The 19,514-nt window shown below is 43.8% G+C and overlaps 1 protein-coding gene across 1 annotated transcript; it reads left to right on the top strand.

Moving 5' to 3' along the window:
* Positions 1–1,292: 1,292 nt before the first annotated feature.
* N4BP1 (NEDD4 binding protein 1) lies at positions 1,293–19,427 on the top strand. The gene is made up of 7 exons (XM_087729534.1): positions 1,293–1,791; positions 7,114–8,804; positions 13,968–14,098; positions 15,331–15,427; positions 16,416–16,523; positions 17,076–17,183; positions 18,716–19,427. The coding sequence occupies exons 1-7, from the start codon at positions 1,510–1,512 to the stop codon at positions 19,047–19,049; spliced, it is 2,751 nt and encodes a 916-aa protein (XP_087585660.1). The 5' UTR covers positions 1,293–1,509; the 3' UTR covers positions 19,050–19,427.
* Positions 19,428–19,514: the final 87 nt, after the last annotated feature.

Genomic DNA, 19,514 nt, shown 5'->3' with positions numbered 1-19,514 from the left:
CTTTTCACAATGCTAAAAGCAGACCATAGGATTGGCATTCATTTTACGGCTGGGGGCTGCACTGGCTCCATATTAACAGCTGATGGCAGCAACAGACTCAAGATTAGCCTGTCAAGGAAGCCAGCAGTGAAGTACAGAGAAAATGAATGGAGAAGAGAAGCAGGTATCCATGTCCTGTATTATTTTTGTATCTGTACGTCAGTTTCATTGTGTTGACAAGAACACGGCAAGGACATGTCAATGTAATTGACTCAAATCCTTTGCTTTAAATCTGATGTTAAAAAGGCGAGACATTCAGCATCTACAGAAACTGTAGTGGGGAACAGAAAGAGCTATACAATTTCTTTTTTCTGGGAGAAGCCACATAGATTAGATCAAATTCAAAATACGTTTTCTGGATGAAAGTATCAGCCCTTTAGACCTTGAAATTCCTTCCACAAACAGCTTAATGGACAGGACAGAATATATATATATATATATATATATATATATATATATATATATATATATATATGGAAACCATCCCTCGTCAATAAACGAGTCCCAGCCACAAAAACCGACACAGGACCCAGAACAACACAGGATGCCATCACCAATTACCCTCACCAAACATCAATTCCATCAACCAATCAAGATGTGAGAACACAGCCAACCAATCCGTTTAAAGCTACAAAGCCAACATTCCACACCCACCCACCTATACTTATTGAGAAAGGCAGCTCCGATCACGCTTTGCTCGCACAAGCACGAAGTCAAAGGTACCAGCCTGAAGATGACAAGTGGGACCTCTTCGAAACGTCGCCAAGATACTGTCAATCTTACACGGGAAAAGACCCGAATACGCCAAGACCTTCATACACACACACACACATACACACAGCATACATACATACACACACACATTCCTTTCATGTGAACCTCCATTCTCCCTCCTCTCTCCCTCCCTCCCTCCCCCTCTCCCTCTCCCTCCCTCCCTCCCTATATATATATTATATATATAACTCCAATCCTATCACCACAAAGCAAACAAGGGGGGGAAAGCCAACAATGTGCCGCCAGAGGGAGAGAACGGTCGTTTTTTCCCCTTACGCCGGTTGACAAAGCCCCGCCCACCGCCTTGCCCTCACTCAACATGCCGGCTGGGAGTCCGTGCGGGCAAAAGAACGACGTTGGAAGGAAGAGGGCGTGCCTTGCCGTCGGCGGTGACGACGAAGGCACCCGGCCCCGCCCTCCTTGTGTGTCGCGTCGGCGCTTCATGGTGACGTTACGGTTGCCTAGCGATGAGGCCTAGGCGCTTCCGGGGTGAGGGAGACGACGACGGCGACGGCGCAGGGGACTTTCCTGGGCAGCGGCGGCGCTTGGCGGGCCCGAAGCGATGGGAAGCGGCAGCGGCGGCCGCCCCCGCCGGTTCTCTTCCTCCTCCTCCTCTTCCTCGTTGCCCTCTTTTCCCCGGCGGCGCCGCCGCTGCTTGAGTCGCTCCGGCTGCGCGGGCCGCGGGGCGTCTCGCTAATGGCCGCCTCTCGTCCCTCCTCAGCCGCGGCGTCGGAGGAGCAGGAACGCCTCGGCGGCGGCAACGACGACAGCCGAACGGTGCTGGATGAGTTCACGGCGCCGGCGGAGAAGAGCGGCTTCTTGGAGCGGAGCCGCGGCGGCCTCGAGCGCCTCTTCGGGGTGCGCCTGGCCATCCTAGAGGCGGCGAGCAGCGGCGGCGCCTGGGCTCCCTCGGCCCGCGGCGGGCGCAGGATCTGGCTCAGCCTGCTGGGCGAACGGGAGCAAGTGCGCAGCGCCAAGGTAAGGCCGGACTGGGGTGGGAGAGCGTATCCTGAAAGTGAGACCAAGGAAGGCTGTGTGTATTGGGGGGGGGGGGGAGGCGGAGACGCCTGTGGAGAGTCTCTCAAATCATCCAGGTCAGGGTTGTCCCACCTGGTACAGTCCTCGACTTACAGCAGTCCGTTTAGTGACCATTCGGAGGTACAAAGGGCGCTTAAAAATAGCAATATCACTTCATTGGTTTTGGGAGGCAGGAGTACGAAAAAGGATGAGTACACAACAAATGTTTCCAAGAAGGAATAGTAGAGTGAGTCACAAGGCAAGTGACACCAACAAGTTCTAGCTTGTGCATCGAGTACTAAACAAATGATGAATACCCGGGCGAAATTTGCACATCAAAATGGGTTGAATACCAAATCCGATGAGTTTCAAAGCAGTTGAGGGCCAAGGGGCCACTGTGTTAGAAAGCAAAGGGTTTTGATCATCTAGTTGTAGCAATATCCTTTAGACTTACGGTATATACTGCTTCACTGTGCTTTACAGCCCTCTCTAAGCGGTTTACAGAGTCAAGAGTACAGACTCTTGCCCCCAACAATCTGGGTCCTCATTTGACCCACCTCGGAAGGACAGAAGGCTGAGTCAATCTTGAGCCGGTCAGGATTGAACTTCTGGCTGTGGGCAGAGTTAGCCTGCCATATTGCATTCTAACCATTGAACCATGAAGAGTGGGGGAGGGGAAGAAGGAGAAAGAAGGCAGGCAATAGCACCTAGACTTATATACCACTTCATAGTGCTTTTACAGCCCTCTCTAAGCAGTTTACAGAGTCAGCCTCTTGCCCCCAACAATCTGGGTCCTCATTTTACCCACCTCGGAAAGACAGAATGCTGAGTCAACCTTGAGCCGGTCAGGATTGAACTTCTGGCTGTGGGCAGAGTTAACCTGCCATACTGCATTCTAACCATTGTACCATGAAGGTAGGGAGGGAGAGGAGGAAAGAGGAGGAAGGGAGGAATAGCCCTTAGACTTATATACAGCTTCATAGTGTTTTTACAGCCCTCTCTAAGCAGTTTACAGAGTCAGCCTCTTGCCCCCAACAACCTGGGTCCTCATTCTACCCACCTCGGAAGGAAGAAAGGCTGAGTCAACCTGACTGACTGTTTCTCACACTTGTGACCATTGCAGCATCCCCACAGTAACAAAATCAAATCGACTTTATTACAGTCAAGAGACCAGAACCAGAGACCCTGCTTGCTAAGGAGCTTGGTTTGATGGGAGTCCAGAAGAGAGCTTTTTCTGCCCTGGCTCCTCCTGCAACATTATTTCTTCCCCATTCCTGTCACTGCCCCAACCTTCTAGAGGGCCTCCACAAACATAGGTTTTATTAGAAGAGGATTTTTGTGGCTCAGGGTTGAACTGTGGGGTCCTTGGTGCACTCTGGTTAGGGGATCAATTAAACAGAAAACAATTCTCCAATCAAGTATCAGCAAAGTCAGACAAACAGTAAGCAACTGTCTAATCAAGGAACACTAGGAAGAAAACAATGCCAAATATTGACAGCTATTTGTATATAAACAGAGTCTCTTTTGGGACTGGTGACCAAGTTCAGAGAGGATCAAAAATCCTATAGTTGAACCCTGAGCTACAATTATTCCCTTCTATTGGCACTTGTAGGGACTCATGACTGAACTTGTTGATCAGAAAGTTTGTCAATCAAAAAGATCAGCAGTTTGAACCCCTAGCGCCATGTAACGGATTGAGCTCCTGTTACTTGTCCCGATCGAACTGTTTGAAAGGATGTAAAAATGCAAGTCGAAAAATAGGGATCACCTTTGCTGGGAAGGTAACAGAGTTCTGTGCGCCTTTAGCGTTCAATCCTACTGGTCACATGACCATGGAGACGTCTTCAGGCAGTGCTGGGTCTTCGGCTTTGAAACAGAGATGAGCACCATCCCCTAGAATCGGGAACGGCTAGCACGTACAGTATGTCGAGGGGAACCTTTAACCATTCATCAGCCTGACCTCTCCATTGGACACAGAACCAAAACTGGGGCAACATATAACAGAAAAACCCTGAACAAAGAAGCTGGAGCAACTTGTGATGCTGTTAGCAACTGTGTTTAATGAGGGGTTGGTCTCTTTCAGAAAAGAAGAATTCCCATGGTTTATTAGAGAGTAAAGCAAGAATGTCCCATGTCTTGTCTGCTTTTTTGCCATTGAAAAGATAGTTCTGAGCAGGCAGGAAGAATAAGTCCATTTAGCCTAGTGGATGCCTACGCAAACCTGTAATGGTTCCCCGGATTCTAAATCAAAGACCTAAATGTTATAGATCCTTGATATTTAAGATGCCAGGCATTGAAGCTTGGACAATTTCATGTTTGTTTTCTTCTCTCCTGCAATAAACAGTATCTGTAGAACTTGGATATTAGCTGGCTGCTTATTTTATATCTCTTGCAAGAAGTAGAGATTGTGAGAGATTGTGGGGCAGCGGGGAAACAGAGGGAAGAAAGGGGAGGCATAAACAATCCGAGAGATAACGGAGTGAGCTACTTGGCAGCTTATCTCATGCATGCTAGCTTTGTCCAGATGAACAGAAATCTGGGAAGAGGTTTTTCAAATCAATTTGTTTACTGTAAATGCTCACTTTAATTTATTCACCATAAATGTCACTGGGAAAATTTTCTTATTTACCCCAAGATTAGCATGGAGGATATTTTACTAACATTTCTGTACAGTAGTTCTTCCTTGATTTTTCTTAGCTGTTTGACGTTTAACAGAGAGAATGTTCAAGACTGCCTCTCATATGTGACCACCTTTTCTTTTGAGCTCTGGCTAAGCCTTAAATAATAATATTTGTAATTTTAAGATTCCACGGTGGTTTGAAATAAAGTTTTAACTGTTTCAGTGGAAGGCAGGCTTTCTCTAATGGAGTTTTATAAAATCACCACAAAAAGAGAGTCGTCCTAACCAACAATGTTTTGACAGTGAAATTGATCTAAATGTGGACCATAATTTCCTGGGTATTTATGTTAAAATAACAAAAAGCATGTCAGGTCTTTTATTTAGGACTTGTGGTAGGTGTTTCTGTATTAATAAACCCAATTTGAGTGTAGATTGTGGAGTGAGTAGGAGATTACTTAAAAAAAAAACATACAGACCAAAAATACTTGAGCTAGTAACTGGTAAACAAAGATTTGAGATGCCCTGGAGGAAAGTATGCATCTCAAATATAAGAGGTCAAAAGGGGAGAAAGTTATAGATATGAAAATATTGTTTTGTTGTGCCTCTTTCTAAGGCTGAGTGGTAAATTGTAATGGCTTAATTTCCAAGGGTAGGACCAGAATCCTATCAGTTATATATAGAAGTAGTTTATGAGTTTTGAAATCCTTCGCCTGGAGAAAGGAAGAATTCTTAGCATGTGCTTTATAATCATAATTTGACAATTATTGAGTGCCACATTTGCCTATGGACTTAAGCATTTGAGAACCAAAGTGCAGCGGAAGTCTCATTCATCCAGAAACTGGAACTTGAATTCAGATGGCCCAGACTTTCACTCCCTTACAGATCACTAGGGATCCGACCTTTCTAATCGACAAGCTCAGGGTCTTAGCCACTGAGCCACCACATCCCCCTATATTGTCACTGTAATGTGTGAAACAGGAAAGGACATGATGAGCAGAATTAGTAATAATATCTCTAGGCACATGAGCTCTTCTGAATAGCAATCTCATGTCTTTGCTTCACAGCAGAAACCCTCTATCTGAAGGGACTTGTGCTTTTTAGGATGCTTGCTGGGTTTGAGTTCAAAACCAAAGTGATTTCATTCACATCTTCCAAAACAAAAACACTTTGGAGCTTCAACAGTGTCTTTCGCACATTAGGTGGGGAAAAAGTCATATGCTCAACTCGGGCTTGTCTGCATGTTCCGTGATTATTGTAGTGTAGGGAAGACAGCTTTCATAACGAGGATTTCTGCCCCATTCTTTTAACCTTCCAGGAATCCAGAAATATGTTATATAAAGAGGTGATTTGTTGGACGGGTCCTCTTTTGCTTTTCCCAATTCATGAATCAACCGCAGTTCAAGCAAGAGATTTGTTCAGGTCAAAGTAGTACAATATATCGCCTTTTATAAATAGAATTTTAAAGGAAGGGACTTTCTCCTAGCTGTCATTAATCTAACATTTGAAGGTAGAATTATGCCAGATTCTCCTTTAGGTCTCCTGGCCGTTTGTGGCTTTTCCCCTGAAAGTCGGTATTGATTTGGCAACTAGAAGTAAACTAGGAATCTGTACACAACATTTTAACATCACGGTGTTGTAATCATTTAGCCAGGTCATTCCCATATTTCGAACTGTTTAAATTTCTGGATGCGTCATCTTGGAGGATAGTCTCAAGAATGGTTTATCATTGACAATGAAACATGGGACCTTCCTTGGCCAAGCTGGATGCTCATCAATGTTCACCTTTCCTGTTGAATAGCCCTTTGAAAATAGGAATAAGCCTATGAATGAGAAACCTCGGACTTTTGATATCAATCAGTTGCCCAACTGCGAAAGCAGTTGCACTTACACAATTTTAACTAGGAACTCTTTTTATATTTCCAGGGTAAAACCCGGAATGTTGCAATACTTATTGCTTCAGTGGTAAACATAAAAGATAATCTCTTTGAAAACTGTAGGCCTGATAGATATGTGAGAACTGTGGCTAATTCCGAAGCCAGTGGAATGGTCCGTTTTTCAGAGTCTGAAGGCCACTATAGCTTCTTCTTCTGCTGTTTGTACACTGAAGCCGTTTTCCTTTACATTTACCTATTTGCAGCTACTATAAAAAGATCTCTTTGGGGCACAATTCAATTATCGTGAGAATAAGTTTCTTCCTATTTTTCTCAACATTCCAGTATAAATGTTGGGTAATGAGAACCTGAAAGCTTTTTTTTATGTTGTTAGAATTAAAGCACAAAGTTAGCACAGAGCAATACAAAATTGTACTTTAAGATGCAATAAGACTCTTTCATACGAGATCTGATTGACTCATTGGGCAGAAGTGTTTCTCAGATTTCTCCTAGAAGTTGCCTAATTTAAGGATACTTCTATCTTCTCTCCCCCATTCGTTTTGTAAAAAAAACGAAGGACGATAGTCTTATTAAGATTGTTTTCACATGTGCTGTTTGCTTGCAATCTGCTCTCAGCTCCTCCAGGAGGAAGAGCAATAAAAACAACAATAAGTCATCCTCTTGACCGAATTCAGAGTCGTAGCTTTAATAAGGCACAAATTTCAAAAGCTGAACTGTCACCAATTGCCTTCATTTATGCTTTCTCTCCCCCCCCCCTTTTTTTTTTTACAGGAATATATTAAAGGAATCTGTGAACCCGAATTGGAAGAGTGGGAATATTATCCCAAAGACATGCACTGTATTTTTGTAGGAGCACAAAACCTCTTCCTGAATTGCCTTATCCAGGGCACCTCTGCTGACATTACCGTAGTGGAGATCGGGACACTTGGTATTAAAGGCCGGACAGAGCCTGTGGTCATGGCCAGGAGCCACATCCAGCAGTTTGTGAACCTCTTCAAAAGCAACCTCAACGAGTTGACGGTCAAGGAGTCGGAAGTGAAGAAACAGTTCAAACATCTCGTCGAAGCTCACGCAGACAAATACACAATGGACTTGTTGATCCTACCGAGCTCGCTGAAGAAAGAGCTGCTGAGCCTCACGCAGCACAAAGGCGGCAAAATGGAAGGCAGAGCTGCAGATCCCGGCCCTTCCAATGGATCATTAAAAAAGCCAACTCAGGTGCAGAAACTACCTGTAATAAGCAGCGATGGCACAACAGCTCAGGAGGAAGCGAGGAACAATGCAGGTACACCGGTCTCTGAATTAGCTAAGCAAATGGACACAGTTTTTCCCGATACACCCGAAGGGCATTTTCTACCTATCAATGGCCTCACTTCTCTGGAGGCGTCTGCCTCGAAAGAAAGGCAGTCGTGTAAACGAAGGTCCTCGGATGGCGACGAGAGGCTTCCAAAAAAGCAGTTTTCTTTTGAAAACAACCAGGAATGTAAGCAGATGTCCTGCAAAAGACAAGCTGACATAGAGGTGATTGATTTGGTCTCGGATACAGAAGAGTTACTCGATACTAAAAACGGCGATGAAATAAACGAGGAGATGGAATACAAGATCCTGGTCAATTTTTTCAAAAGCATGGGCTACTCCGAGGAAATTGTAAAAATGGTGATTGTTGAACACGGGCAGTTGGCCGAGCCCCTCCTCCTCCTAGAAGAAATTGAGAAAAAGAGCAAGATGGTTACGGAAGAGGAAGAGAAGTCCAGAGCCAACTCCCAGAATATTGAAGCGCAAGCGAAGAAGAAGAACGGCAGTCCCGGCATCGGGGTCCACCCAGATCTAGGCTGTCAGTCGGAGCCGCCCCAAAACGCAAACACCGCCTCTGTTTCTCAAGCACCCCACAAAGACAAAACCCGTGGATCTGACCCTGAAAATCGAAGCGGTCTTTTGGGTCACAAAAACCCACCGAGTAAAGCGCTCGGCGAAATACGATCGGGTTGTTCGGAGCAGGGTAGCAAGGCGGAAAGCGACGGTTTCGTGAACGCTTCTAGTAACGCCCCCGTGGCAATCCAAAATAAGAAAGCCAAAGATCCCATCTTGGTAGCCAGGGGCGGCTGGGAGAATGTACAGCCGCCTGTTCAGAAAGAGACTCTGGTCCTTCGAGGGTGTCCCACCCACCTCCCTGCGACGTACGGCCAGCAGGAAAACTGCCATCCTGCACAACTCGGAGCCCAGCAGTTCCCTTCCCAAAAACCAAAGCACTTTGCAGACCCCATCCCTCCTCTGCAGTTAAGAAGTTCTTATCCAGAGAATAAAACGGGGGGGCTTTACGGTCATCCTGGCGACCCTTCGGTCACCGGGGTTCAGCGGTTTCTAGAGGCGTTGAAAACACCCTACAAGCTGGAACTGAAAAACGAGCCGGGGAGACCCCACTTAAAATACGTAGTCATAGATGGCAGCAACGTTGCGATATCGTGAGTATGGGCGGTCCTTAGATTTCTAGAAGCACGTAGAGGGGAAGAAGGATGGGGAAGGGACAGGAAACGGAAGAAGATAAAAGAACGATTAAATGAGGTTTTTTGGCGGGGAGGGAAATAACTTGAGATGAGTTTCTGTCTTTAACTTGAAAGTGCAGTCTTTATGGATTTTCTTCAGCAAGTTGAGAAATACTTGGATATTATATAAAGGAGAGGAAAAAGTGTTTGTTTCTCAAACTTGATCGTGATGCTTTAGCTCTAAAACCCAAAGCAGCTTCCTATAGTTCACCTAAGGATGCGGTGGCTCAGTGGCTAAGACACTGTGCTTGTCGATCAGAACGGTCAGCAGTTCGAATCCCCAGCGCCACATAATGGAGTGAGCTCCCATTACTTGTCCCAGCTTCTGCCAACCTAGCAGTTCGAAAGGACGTAAAAATGCAAAATAGGGACCATCTTTGGTAGGAAGGTAACAGGATTCCATGCGCCTTCGGCATTGAGTCATGCTGGCCACATGACCACGGAGACGTCTTCGGACAGCGCTGGCTCTTCGGCTTTGAAACGGAGATGAGCACCGCCCCCTCCGGAATGAGTAGCACATATGTGCGAGGGGAACCTTTACCTTTATAGTTCACCTGTGGTTCCAAAGAATACCATAAATTTAAAATATAATGGAAAGGCCCTTTTGTGCACTCATGTGCCATAGTTGGAATTTCACATTTAAGTTCATAGGTCTGTTGGCATCCATATCACCTTAAGAATGCAGAACAATCCCTTAGGGTGCAACTTGCCCCTGCTTTTTTTTTTTTTTTTTTTTTTTGCTTCTATTTACATCCTCTGCTACTTCCTTCCCCTACTTGCCTCTTGGATAATTCCTGTGATACATGTTTAAATTAGCATGGGAGAATACTTTGCACTGTGGTAACTGTTGTTTGGATTCCATCCGCTGACAGTTGAAATAAACCGAAGTTACACAGTAGCATGTTTGCACTGTTAGGTAACATTATTTGTTTTAGCTGTATTTGCAGAAGGTAACATCATTTGCGGATTTGTTTGATTTTTTTTTTCCCCTTTAGCAACAGCCCTTAGACTTCTATACCGCTTCACGGTGCTTTACAGCCCTCTCTAAGCGGTTTACAAATGTCAGCCTCTTGCCTTAAACAATCTGGGTCCTCATTTTATCCAACTCGGAAGGAGGGAAGGCTGAGTCAGCCTTGAGCCTTTCAGAATCGAATTTCCGGAGTGAGCAGTGAGTTAGTCCTGCAGTAATTACAGGGTTTTTACTGCCACCGCTTTAGATGAAATGGCAGTTCTAAAAATAAAACTCGAAAATTGTGAGACCCAGAGATAGGTAAGACTAGACAACCCGTGGCTTCTCAGGTTATCCTTCCAGACATATTTCCTTACCAGATTCCTGAGTGCCTTCAACAGTGACAGAGCTTCTAATGTACTGCCTTCATTGGAACAGCCAGAATATATTCGGATATGTCCCTGTTCCAAAATTAGCCCCTCTTCGAACTGTACGGCACAGTCAAAAATCAGCACAGGAAATGCTTTAGGACATTTTCGATCTAAACTGTTCTATTGATAATGTTTATGTCCCAAAAATGTATTATGAAATTTGCCAAACCTTTTAATTCCGCAAAAGTCATGGGTTTTCTGGGTGAATTCTGTAAGTTAAGAGTAAGGTAAAGGTTCCCCTTGCACATATGTGCTAGTTGTTCCTGACTCTACGGGGCGGTGCTCATCTCTGTTTCAAAGCCGAAGAGCCAGCACTATCCGAAGATGTCTCCGTGGTCATCTGGCTGGCATGACTAAATGCCAAAGATACATGGAATGCTGTTACCTTCCCACCAAAGGTGGTTCCTATTTTTCTACTTGCATTTTTTTACAGGCTTTCGAATCGCTAGGTTGGCAGAAGCTGGGACAAGTAACAGGAGCTCACTCCGTTACGCAGCACTAGGGATTCGAACCGCTGAACTGCCGACCTTTCTGATCAACAAGCTCAGTGGCGCATCGTTTTTCCCCAGCTAAGGATTAAAAGGAAAGAGAGTTTCAGTATTATATAGACAAGGTACTAACATCAACTGCACCTCAAAGGAAGGTGCCTTGAGAATCCTAGAGGCTAACTTCACCTTGCCTCACCTCTAAAAACAATAGCATGGGAGGTAAGACTTTGTGGTGCACGAGGTATTTGCAAAACAAGATTCTGACCATTTGTGTGCACTAACGCAGTGTTTCTCAACCTTGGCAACTTGAAGATGTCCGGACTTCAACTCCCAGAATTCCCCAGCCAGCAAATGCTGGCTGGGGAATTCTGGGAGTTGAAGTCCGGACATCTTCAAGTTGCCAAGGTTGAGAAACACTGCACTAACGTGCCTGTGTGCAGTGAATCCCACCCACACTTCCTGTTCAGAAATGTTGCAGTTGCTATTAAGCTGCTTTCTTTTTTTGTTGAATGCTGACGACGGAGAAAAAAATGAAAACCGAATTTAGCATGCGTTTCCTTCTCTGTTCATAAGCCTTTTTTCTAAAGTTGTTTTTCTCCATCACTGAATCTGGAGGTATCTTCTACAGGTTCTTTTTTTAATTATTATTTTAAAGAAGAGAACAACGGCCTCGCTTACTGCTAAATGAATTTCCCTAAGGTGTCCACACTTTGAGAAATGTGTATGTTACAATCAAGGTTGTGGGTCCTTTATTGCATGTAACTCAGATATGATAGGGCAATGTTGCTCTTAGATTCATCCCTACTCAGCGAGGAGGTTTGAAAGCCATCCCTTAACTGGCAGATAAAAATGTTGTTTTAAAGTTTCCTCTAGAGATTGTTGAAAGTTTCAAGGTCGCTAAAAAAACTAAACATTGGTGGCTGGATTTTGCAGAACTGCCTTGCCTGCTTAAAAAATAGCACGCCCAACGGACTGTCATTCCCCTTTCTCTTACTTGACACAAAGCTCGTAAAATACTTAAAAGTAGCACTTATGATTCACATTAAATTCGAGGCGGATTCTCCCAGGTTGAGGCTGAGGAGAAGGAACCATGCAAATATCGAAGCTGTGTCACACTGTGCCTCCCATTTAATTGTGTTCTTGTTAAAGGAAGTATATGCTCTTCAAAGGGTTTTTTTGGTCTTTTGCAACACTTTCAAGAAAGGTCAGTTTGGTTCACATTGTTTGATACATAAATCAATGGAAATACATTGTGGCTTTTTTTTTTTTTTTGGCCTCTGACTTTGCTTTGCAATTTTCAATTCCTTGTTTCGTATATTGTACGTGTTACACATAAGTGTGTTTACACATGCACGCAAATGCATACGCTGGGGTAACTATTGAAATTCCCAGTTTAGTTTTGTTCCCACCCTTATAAGCCTCTAAGCAGAACAGCCATATTTTTACTATCTCAGCTATTTAGCACAGAGAACTACGTGCATTACCAAAACTGTTAGTTCTTGCAAATGTAATTCATAATAAATTCATTCTGAAGCTGGTATTTCTTTAAGATCAGGAACAAATGATCATCCGTCTCATCTTAAGAGGAGACTGAATAGTTACTTGTCTGAGATGGTATTGGTTCTCCTGCTTGAGCAGGGGGCTGGACTAGAAGATCTCCAAGGTCCCTCTCAGCTCTATTCTATTCTATCGTCTATATTGCACAGGAAGTCTTTGACTTATAATCAATCATTTAATGACTTCTTGATGTTGAAAAAAGCTACTTACAATTCATCCTCAAAGTTACGACCGCCATAGCGGTCGTAACTTTGCAGTCCTGGTTCTCACCACAAACCATACACTATACTAGCTTGACATCAATCCCAAATTTCAACCTAGGACCCATTTTAGATCACTTACATCTTTGGTTGTTTCTTGGCTAAGCCTCGGGCAAGCTTCTTCCTGTTCGTTTTTATTATTATTATTATTATTCTGGAGAACATCAAAACAAAAAAGATAGGGGGAATGTGGATAGATAATGACATAGCAAAAGTTTTGAAGGGAGCCTTCCGTTCAAGGAAGGAAATCTAAAGCATGTAGTCATGATTCCAGTTTATCTCAATCTTTCCAGTTTCTAAGCTTGCACTCCCTCTTCTGTTGCAAGGACACAAACTTACATTAGGGGAAAATGTATAAATAAAACTTTAGCGATAACCTTTAAAGTTCAAATTATATTATTAATTGGGTAGCTTTTGCCGGGAAACCTGGGCATTCAATGGGGACAAGGGAGTGAAGATGGTACATTTTCAATCAATCAAAATAGAGCTGGAAGGGACCGTGGAGGTCTTCTAGTCCAGCCCCCTGCTCATGAAGGAGCTCCTATACAATTTGAGACAAGTTGCTGTCCAATTTCTTTTTAAAAACCTCCATTGAGGAACCGTCACGAAACAGTGATGGGGAAATAAAGTGCATTTTATTTATTTATTAAACTGATATGACACGCCTCTCATTGTTAAAAGTGAGCAATATATCCTGATAGTATCGCACTAATACATTCTTGACATATTTGTATGAGATATTCTGGCACAGGTATGTCTAATTGCAAGATGAGAGTGGTGCCATCCTGTGAGTGGAATATTTTTTGAATAATCACGACTCCTATATGGATGCCGCTGTCAGGGAAACAGCTTTTCTTCTTTCCTTAAAGACTATTTTCCAAGTATACTCTCCGATCAAAGAGGAATCGTCATCTCTTCCTTTTAAAAAAATTATTTATTCCTCAGTGAGAGTGGCGTGGTGGCCTAGAGGTATGGCTCTCTCCTCAGTCAGGAGGCTGTGGAGTTTCATCCTAGGTAGCGGCAGATATTTCTCTCTCTGGGCGCAGTGAGTAATTGCTGTGAACTTCCCGTAAGTGTTAGGAGGGGCATCCAGCCAGTAAATGCTCAGCTCCAATCAAATCGCTCCCACCCCACCCCAAAGCAAGGGATTGCAGGGTTAAAAGGGAAAAAAAATGCTCATTAGTGAACATCACGTCTTCTGATTAGCCAGTGTTTCAAGTGAATGAGGAAATGGATAGGGTTTGGTTTGGTTTTGGTTTAGCATGGCATAATAATAGGATAATAATCTACCATTTATCATAATCAACTATCAATAATTGATAGTCGATTGTGATAAATAATAGATTATGAAGATCGAGAAATAATACCGTTTTCTCTCTCTCTCTCTCTTCTGATAGCCACGGCCTGCAAAAATTCTTTTCCTGTCGAGGAATCGCAATTGCTGTCGATTACTTTTGGAAACATGGTCACAGGAAGATTACAGTTTTTGTCCCACAGTGGCGAACACGGAAAGATTCTAATATCACAGGTAAGGAATAAAAACAACTCTCTCTCAGACCTGTGGATTTAAGACAGACGCCTCCAATGTCATTCCTTCCGCTTCTCCAAATTTCAACTTTCGTTTTTCCAATAAGTCCCAAGCTTAGCTAATAAATTAAAAGAAGAGATGCCTTGTGACGACAGAACGCGCCTAAAAACCGGCTGTCAACCCTTAAATCTCCGTATCTGTTACTGGCTTCTTGTTAACGGCTGCAATGCCAGAAGTGCCAAGGTGGCTCAGTGGTTAAATGCAGCACTGCAGGCTACTTCAGCTGACTGCAGTTCTGCAGTTCGGCTGTTCAAATCTCACCGGCTCAGGGTTGACTCAGCCTTCCATCCTTCCGAGGTGGGTAAAATGAGAAGCCGGATTGTTGTTGGGGGCAATATGCTGACTCTGTAAACCGCTCAGAGAGGGCTGAAAGCCCTATGAAGCGGTATATAAGTCTAACTGCTATTGCTATTGCTATAAGTGCTTTGATGGCTAGATGAACTTAAAAGTAGCCATTTGTGCATTGTGGCATATTTGGTACCTTCCTACCGAAATAAAATAGCAGGTAGTCCTCGAATTCCAACCCACAATGGAGCCCAAAACGGAAAATTTGTTAAGAGAGTTTTGCTCCGTTTTATGACCTTTCTTGCCACGTTTCTTAAGTGAATCGCTGCAGTGTGCTAAGTCACTACACGGTTGTTAAGTGAATCTGGGTTCCCCACTAACTTTGCTTGTCAGAGGGTCACAAAAGGGGAGCCACGTGATCCCGGGAACAGTGCCACCGTCATAAATATGAGTCAGTTGCCAAGTGTTGTGAATTTTGATTGCATGCTCCCAGGGACGCTGCAATGGTCATAGGTGTGAACAAAGGTCATTAGTCACTTTTTCCCAGTGCCATCGTAACTTTAGCAATAGCAGTTAGACTTATATACCGCTTCATAGGGCTTTCAGCCCTCTCTAAGCGGTTTACAGAGTCAGCTTATCGCCCCCACAGTCTGGGTCCTCATTTCACCCACCTCGGAAGGATGGAAGGCTGAGTCAACCTTGAGCCGGTGAGATTTGAACCGCCGAACTGCAGATAACAGTCAGCTGGAGTGGCCTGCAGTACTGCACTCTAACCACTGCGCCACCTCGGCTCTTTGAACAACAAATGTTGTATGTCGAGGATTGTCTGTGTATCCATTTCATTCTCTCTTTTTTCCGTTCCCCTCTTTTTTCTTTTCTTTTCATAGAGCAGCATTTCTTAACCCAGCTCCAAGATGTTGGCATTTTGGCTCTTACCCCAGCAAGGGTCGTATGTGGGGCTAGAATTGCCTCTCACGACGACAGGTAAAGAGAGTTTGTTCCCGATTTCTACTTCTGTGTCTCTGTTGTTTGAAATAAATGTTACGCAGCTGACTCGTCCTCTAGGAAGATGTTGCTAGGGAAAGTTACTGCATTTTTCTGTATACTGTATATGCAGTACCGTATACTGTTACTGTATATAGTCATCTTGAACATCACTGCTGACAATATTCAGAGTCTTGTGTCTTTGTCACTCTTATCCAACACATGTAAACTCAAACCTGGTCTCTTAACCATGTTAACTCCTCAGTAACCCAAAGAGAATGCTAGAAACAGTATAGAGAGACAGGCCACTGGGAGGCAGTGTCAACCAATATTCCCACCAGCATTCCCAAAGTCTCTCTATTCCAAAGCTCAGTGAGGGTTCTGGCTGAGCTGTGTTCCATTGTGTTAAAAGAAAGGGCCAGTTGTAAACCAAGTAGATCCCTTTCGAATGCCTAGGGTAGAGCATCTTAATTATTCCTTCCCTTTGCAGAAATCAGTGGTGGCAATAAATCATTACTTTGATGATAAGATACAGCCAACTTTTGCCCAGAAGCTGCACGTTAATCAGGCCTTCATCAGAGTTGCTTGAATGCATTATTATTATGTTATTGTATGAAATAGCTAGGAATCTCTGTGAATCTCTAAGCATGAATTAATATTGGTATCACCACTATTTGTCATGGTTTGAAAGATTAGAAGTATGTAATCACACAAAGGAAAAAGGAAAGATAAAATATAGAGAAAAATAGTGAGCAAAATTCTACAAATTTAATAAATGATTTTAAATCCTTTGTTATAAACAAAGTAAAAAATGACTTTATAATTATAAAATCTAAATTTTCATTCTTGACTACTATATCCCTTTCTACCTTTTTTTAAATGTAGCTCTTTATTCTGCTCCTTTAAATGTTTCAATAAATTATTTCTTAAAAGCAAAAAAAAGAATTTATTCAGCACCTGGGTACAAATTCTCCCAAATGTGTTGTAGATTTCTGCTGCACCTGGCTGAAAAAACTGGAGGTGTTATTGTTACCAATGATAACTTCAGAGAATTTGTAGACGAATCCCCAAGCTGGAGGGAGATTATTCAAAGGAGGTATTGTCTTTTTGATTGTCTTGCTGGTGTGTGTGTGTGTGTGTACACAAATAAGTATAAACCGTGACACCTCTCTATAAATATTGGGTAGCTACTTTCTTCTCTACCATATATGGCTCAGCGGTCAGAGATGCTGAGATTGTCAGCTGGCAGCCCAAATTTAAGACCCAAGCGCGCAAGATGTGGCATTTGCCGGTTCTCCAAACTACTCAAAATTTCCGTTACCGGTTCTCCAGAACCTGCTGAATTTCACCCCTGATGCAGAGGGTTTGGGAAGCCTGCAGAGTGCTCCTGGGGGCCGGGGAAGGCAAAAACCTTTTTTTTTTCTTTTTACCTCTTTGAAATCTTGGTGCGTCTTATACTCCGGTGCGTCTTATAGGCTGGTAATCATGCCAGACACATGACCATGGAAGTGTCTTTGGTCAACACTGGCTCTCTCAGCTAAGAAACAGAGATGAGAGCGCCCTCTAGAGTCAGACATGACTGGCCAGGGGAAACCTTTCCCTTCGTTTTTCTTACTACAACCCTCGCTCTCTTCTTCTCCTGCGTTAGGCTTCTGCAATACACTTTTGCTGGAGACATTTTCATGGTGCCCGATGACCCCCTGGGGCGAAATGGACCTGGATTGGACTGTTTTCTTCAAGAGGAAGCTAGTTTCAGGTAGAATGTTTTTTTTGGGGGGGGGGCTCCCAGCTCCCTTCTCTTGTCAAAACAGGAAACGGAAATTAAAAACAAAAAAGTTTTTAAGAGAACTGAAAAGGTCACGAGATAAAAGAAAAAAGACATGAAAGGCTTAGCACAAGGAGGAGTGGCTCTTCTGTCAGATTTGTTTTATCTTTTGTTGCCATAACTGAACATACTAGGTGTGGGTACATTTGCAACACACGCACAGACGATTAAGATAAGCCACGTTTAATCTTAGTAACAAGTCCTCTTGCACATGGTAGTTTCCTTGTAAATATGACATTAGCCCTGGTGTCTTAGAGCACACAACAGATGGATCTGTGAGGCAATTATGCCAAAGGTTGACATTTAAGTTGTAAAACAAATTGCACCAAGTCACGAAGATCCTGCAATTCTTTTTTAAAGTCCTCTTGGCTGCTTATATCAAATGATATAGGATCTCTCCTGCTTGGCTGGGCTAAGAGACATCCAAGGTCCCTTCCAACTCTTATTATTCTGCTACAAATGAATGTAATTTTAACTGTAGATGTCAGGTTCATTAGGACTTCAGTAAGAGCAATATTACGGGATGCGGTGGCTCAGTGGATAAGACGCTGAGCTTGTCGATCAGAAAGGTCGGCAGTTCAGCAGTTTGAATCCCTAGTGCGGTATAACAGAGTGAGCTCCCGTTACTTGTCCCAGCTTCTGCCAACCTAGCAGTTCAAAAGCACGTTAAAAATGCAAGTAGAAAAATAGGAATCACCTTTGGTGGGAAGGTAACAGCGTTCCGTGCGCCTTCAGGGTTTCATCATGCCGGCCACATGACCACAGAGGCATCTTCGGACAGCGCTGGCTCCTCGGCTTAGAAACCGAGATGAACACCGCCCCCTAGAGTCGGGAACGACTCGCACATATGTGCAGGGGAACCTTTACCTTTAAGAGCAATATTAAGAGCTAATTAAGCGCAGTGCTTAAGCTATCAGCCTAGGAACCTGGAGAGTGTGAGGTCTAGTCCTTCCTGAGGCTCAAAGCCAGCTGGGTAACCTTGGGCCAGTCACTCCCTCTCAGCCCTGAGAAGAAGGCAGTGGCAGAGCACTTCTGATATCTTGCCAAGAAAACCGCAAGGACCTGTCCAGGCAATTGCCAGGAGTCAAGATTGACTCCCAAGACACCAAACCAGTAAGATTATAAATTGTGATTAGAGTGCAGTACTGCAGGCCTCTTCTGCCGGCTGCCTGCAATTCGGCAGTTTGAATCTCACCAGGCTCAAGGTTGACTCAGCCCTTCCACCCTTCCGAGGTGGGTAAAATGAGGACCCAAAATTATTGGGGGCAAGAGGCTGACTCTGTAAACTGCTTAGAGAGGGCTGTAAAAGCATTGCATAGCAATATATAAGTCTAAGTGCTATTGGTATTATCAAATATTGGCTGTCTTTGCCATGACTGATGGCAGGCCGTCTGAGATTGACAAGATTGTTTGTTTACCAATCAAAGACTCTCATACTGAATGCTGTTCCTTGTCTCCTCCAGGGCTAGGCCAACCCCGTACAACCTTGCAAGCGGAAGCCATCTTCCTTTGGGGATATCTCCTTTCGTGATGCAGCCCGAAGGGAGCGGACAATTGGTCCCAAACCCCGTTTCTGGTCTTGTCTCTAACTTGTCTCGGTTTCCTACCACGTCCCTGGTCAACTCCGGCCTTCCCCCATCTCCGAGATCGGCCACCGAAACGACCCGTTTAAAAGAAGCCTTGACGAAAATATTCCCAACTTCGGAGCAGAGGGAGAAGATTGAGGCGATCCTGGGGCAGCACCCCCACATGAGAGACATGAATGCTCTGTCTGCATTGGTCCTTGATTTAAGCTGACGAACTAAAAGCTGCCCCCAAAACGTTTTCAGTTTTGCAGTTTGGATTGTTAATGTAAAGAGACGCCTCTTGAGTTGAAATCAGGCCATCTGTGAATAGTCAAAACTTAACCCTTTTGTATAAAAAAACAAAAATGTGAATATTCAGAGGATTTGAGATGCCCTCTTTGTTCACTTAAGTTAACAGTTTCGTTTCCCTTTTTTTTCCCCCCCTGTTCGTTTTACAAATTTGTATCGCGTATTTTTGAATGAAAAGAAAACGTATTTATTAACGAGTTGGCTTTAAATCATTTGCAAAGTTTGTTTTGAGAAGAAAGCAGCTCTAAATTCTACTGAAAGCAAATTCACAACTCTGGAGTAAAATGGCAGGATAAATGGATTTAGTTTCTTATGCATTGGATTCTTGTTGCCGAGTAACTCCTTATTAAACTGCCCACTGGAGGAACCCAAATGAATGTGAGCAACT

This window comes from Thamnophis sirtalis, unplaced genomic scaffold (assembly GCF_051295495.1).
Source record: "Thamnophis sirtalis isolate CommonGarterSnake01/CBP01778 unplaced genomic scaffold, rThaSir2_p1.2 scaffold_14, whole genome shotgun sequence".
Lineage (NCBI taxonomy): Eukaryota > Metazoa > Chordata > Lepidosauria > Squamata > Natricidae > Thamnophis > Thamnophis sirtalis.
Note: the sequence above shows the minus strand (reverse complement) of the source record. Positions and strands in the feature narration are given on the sequence as shown.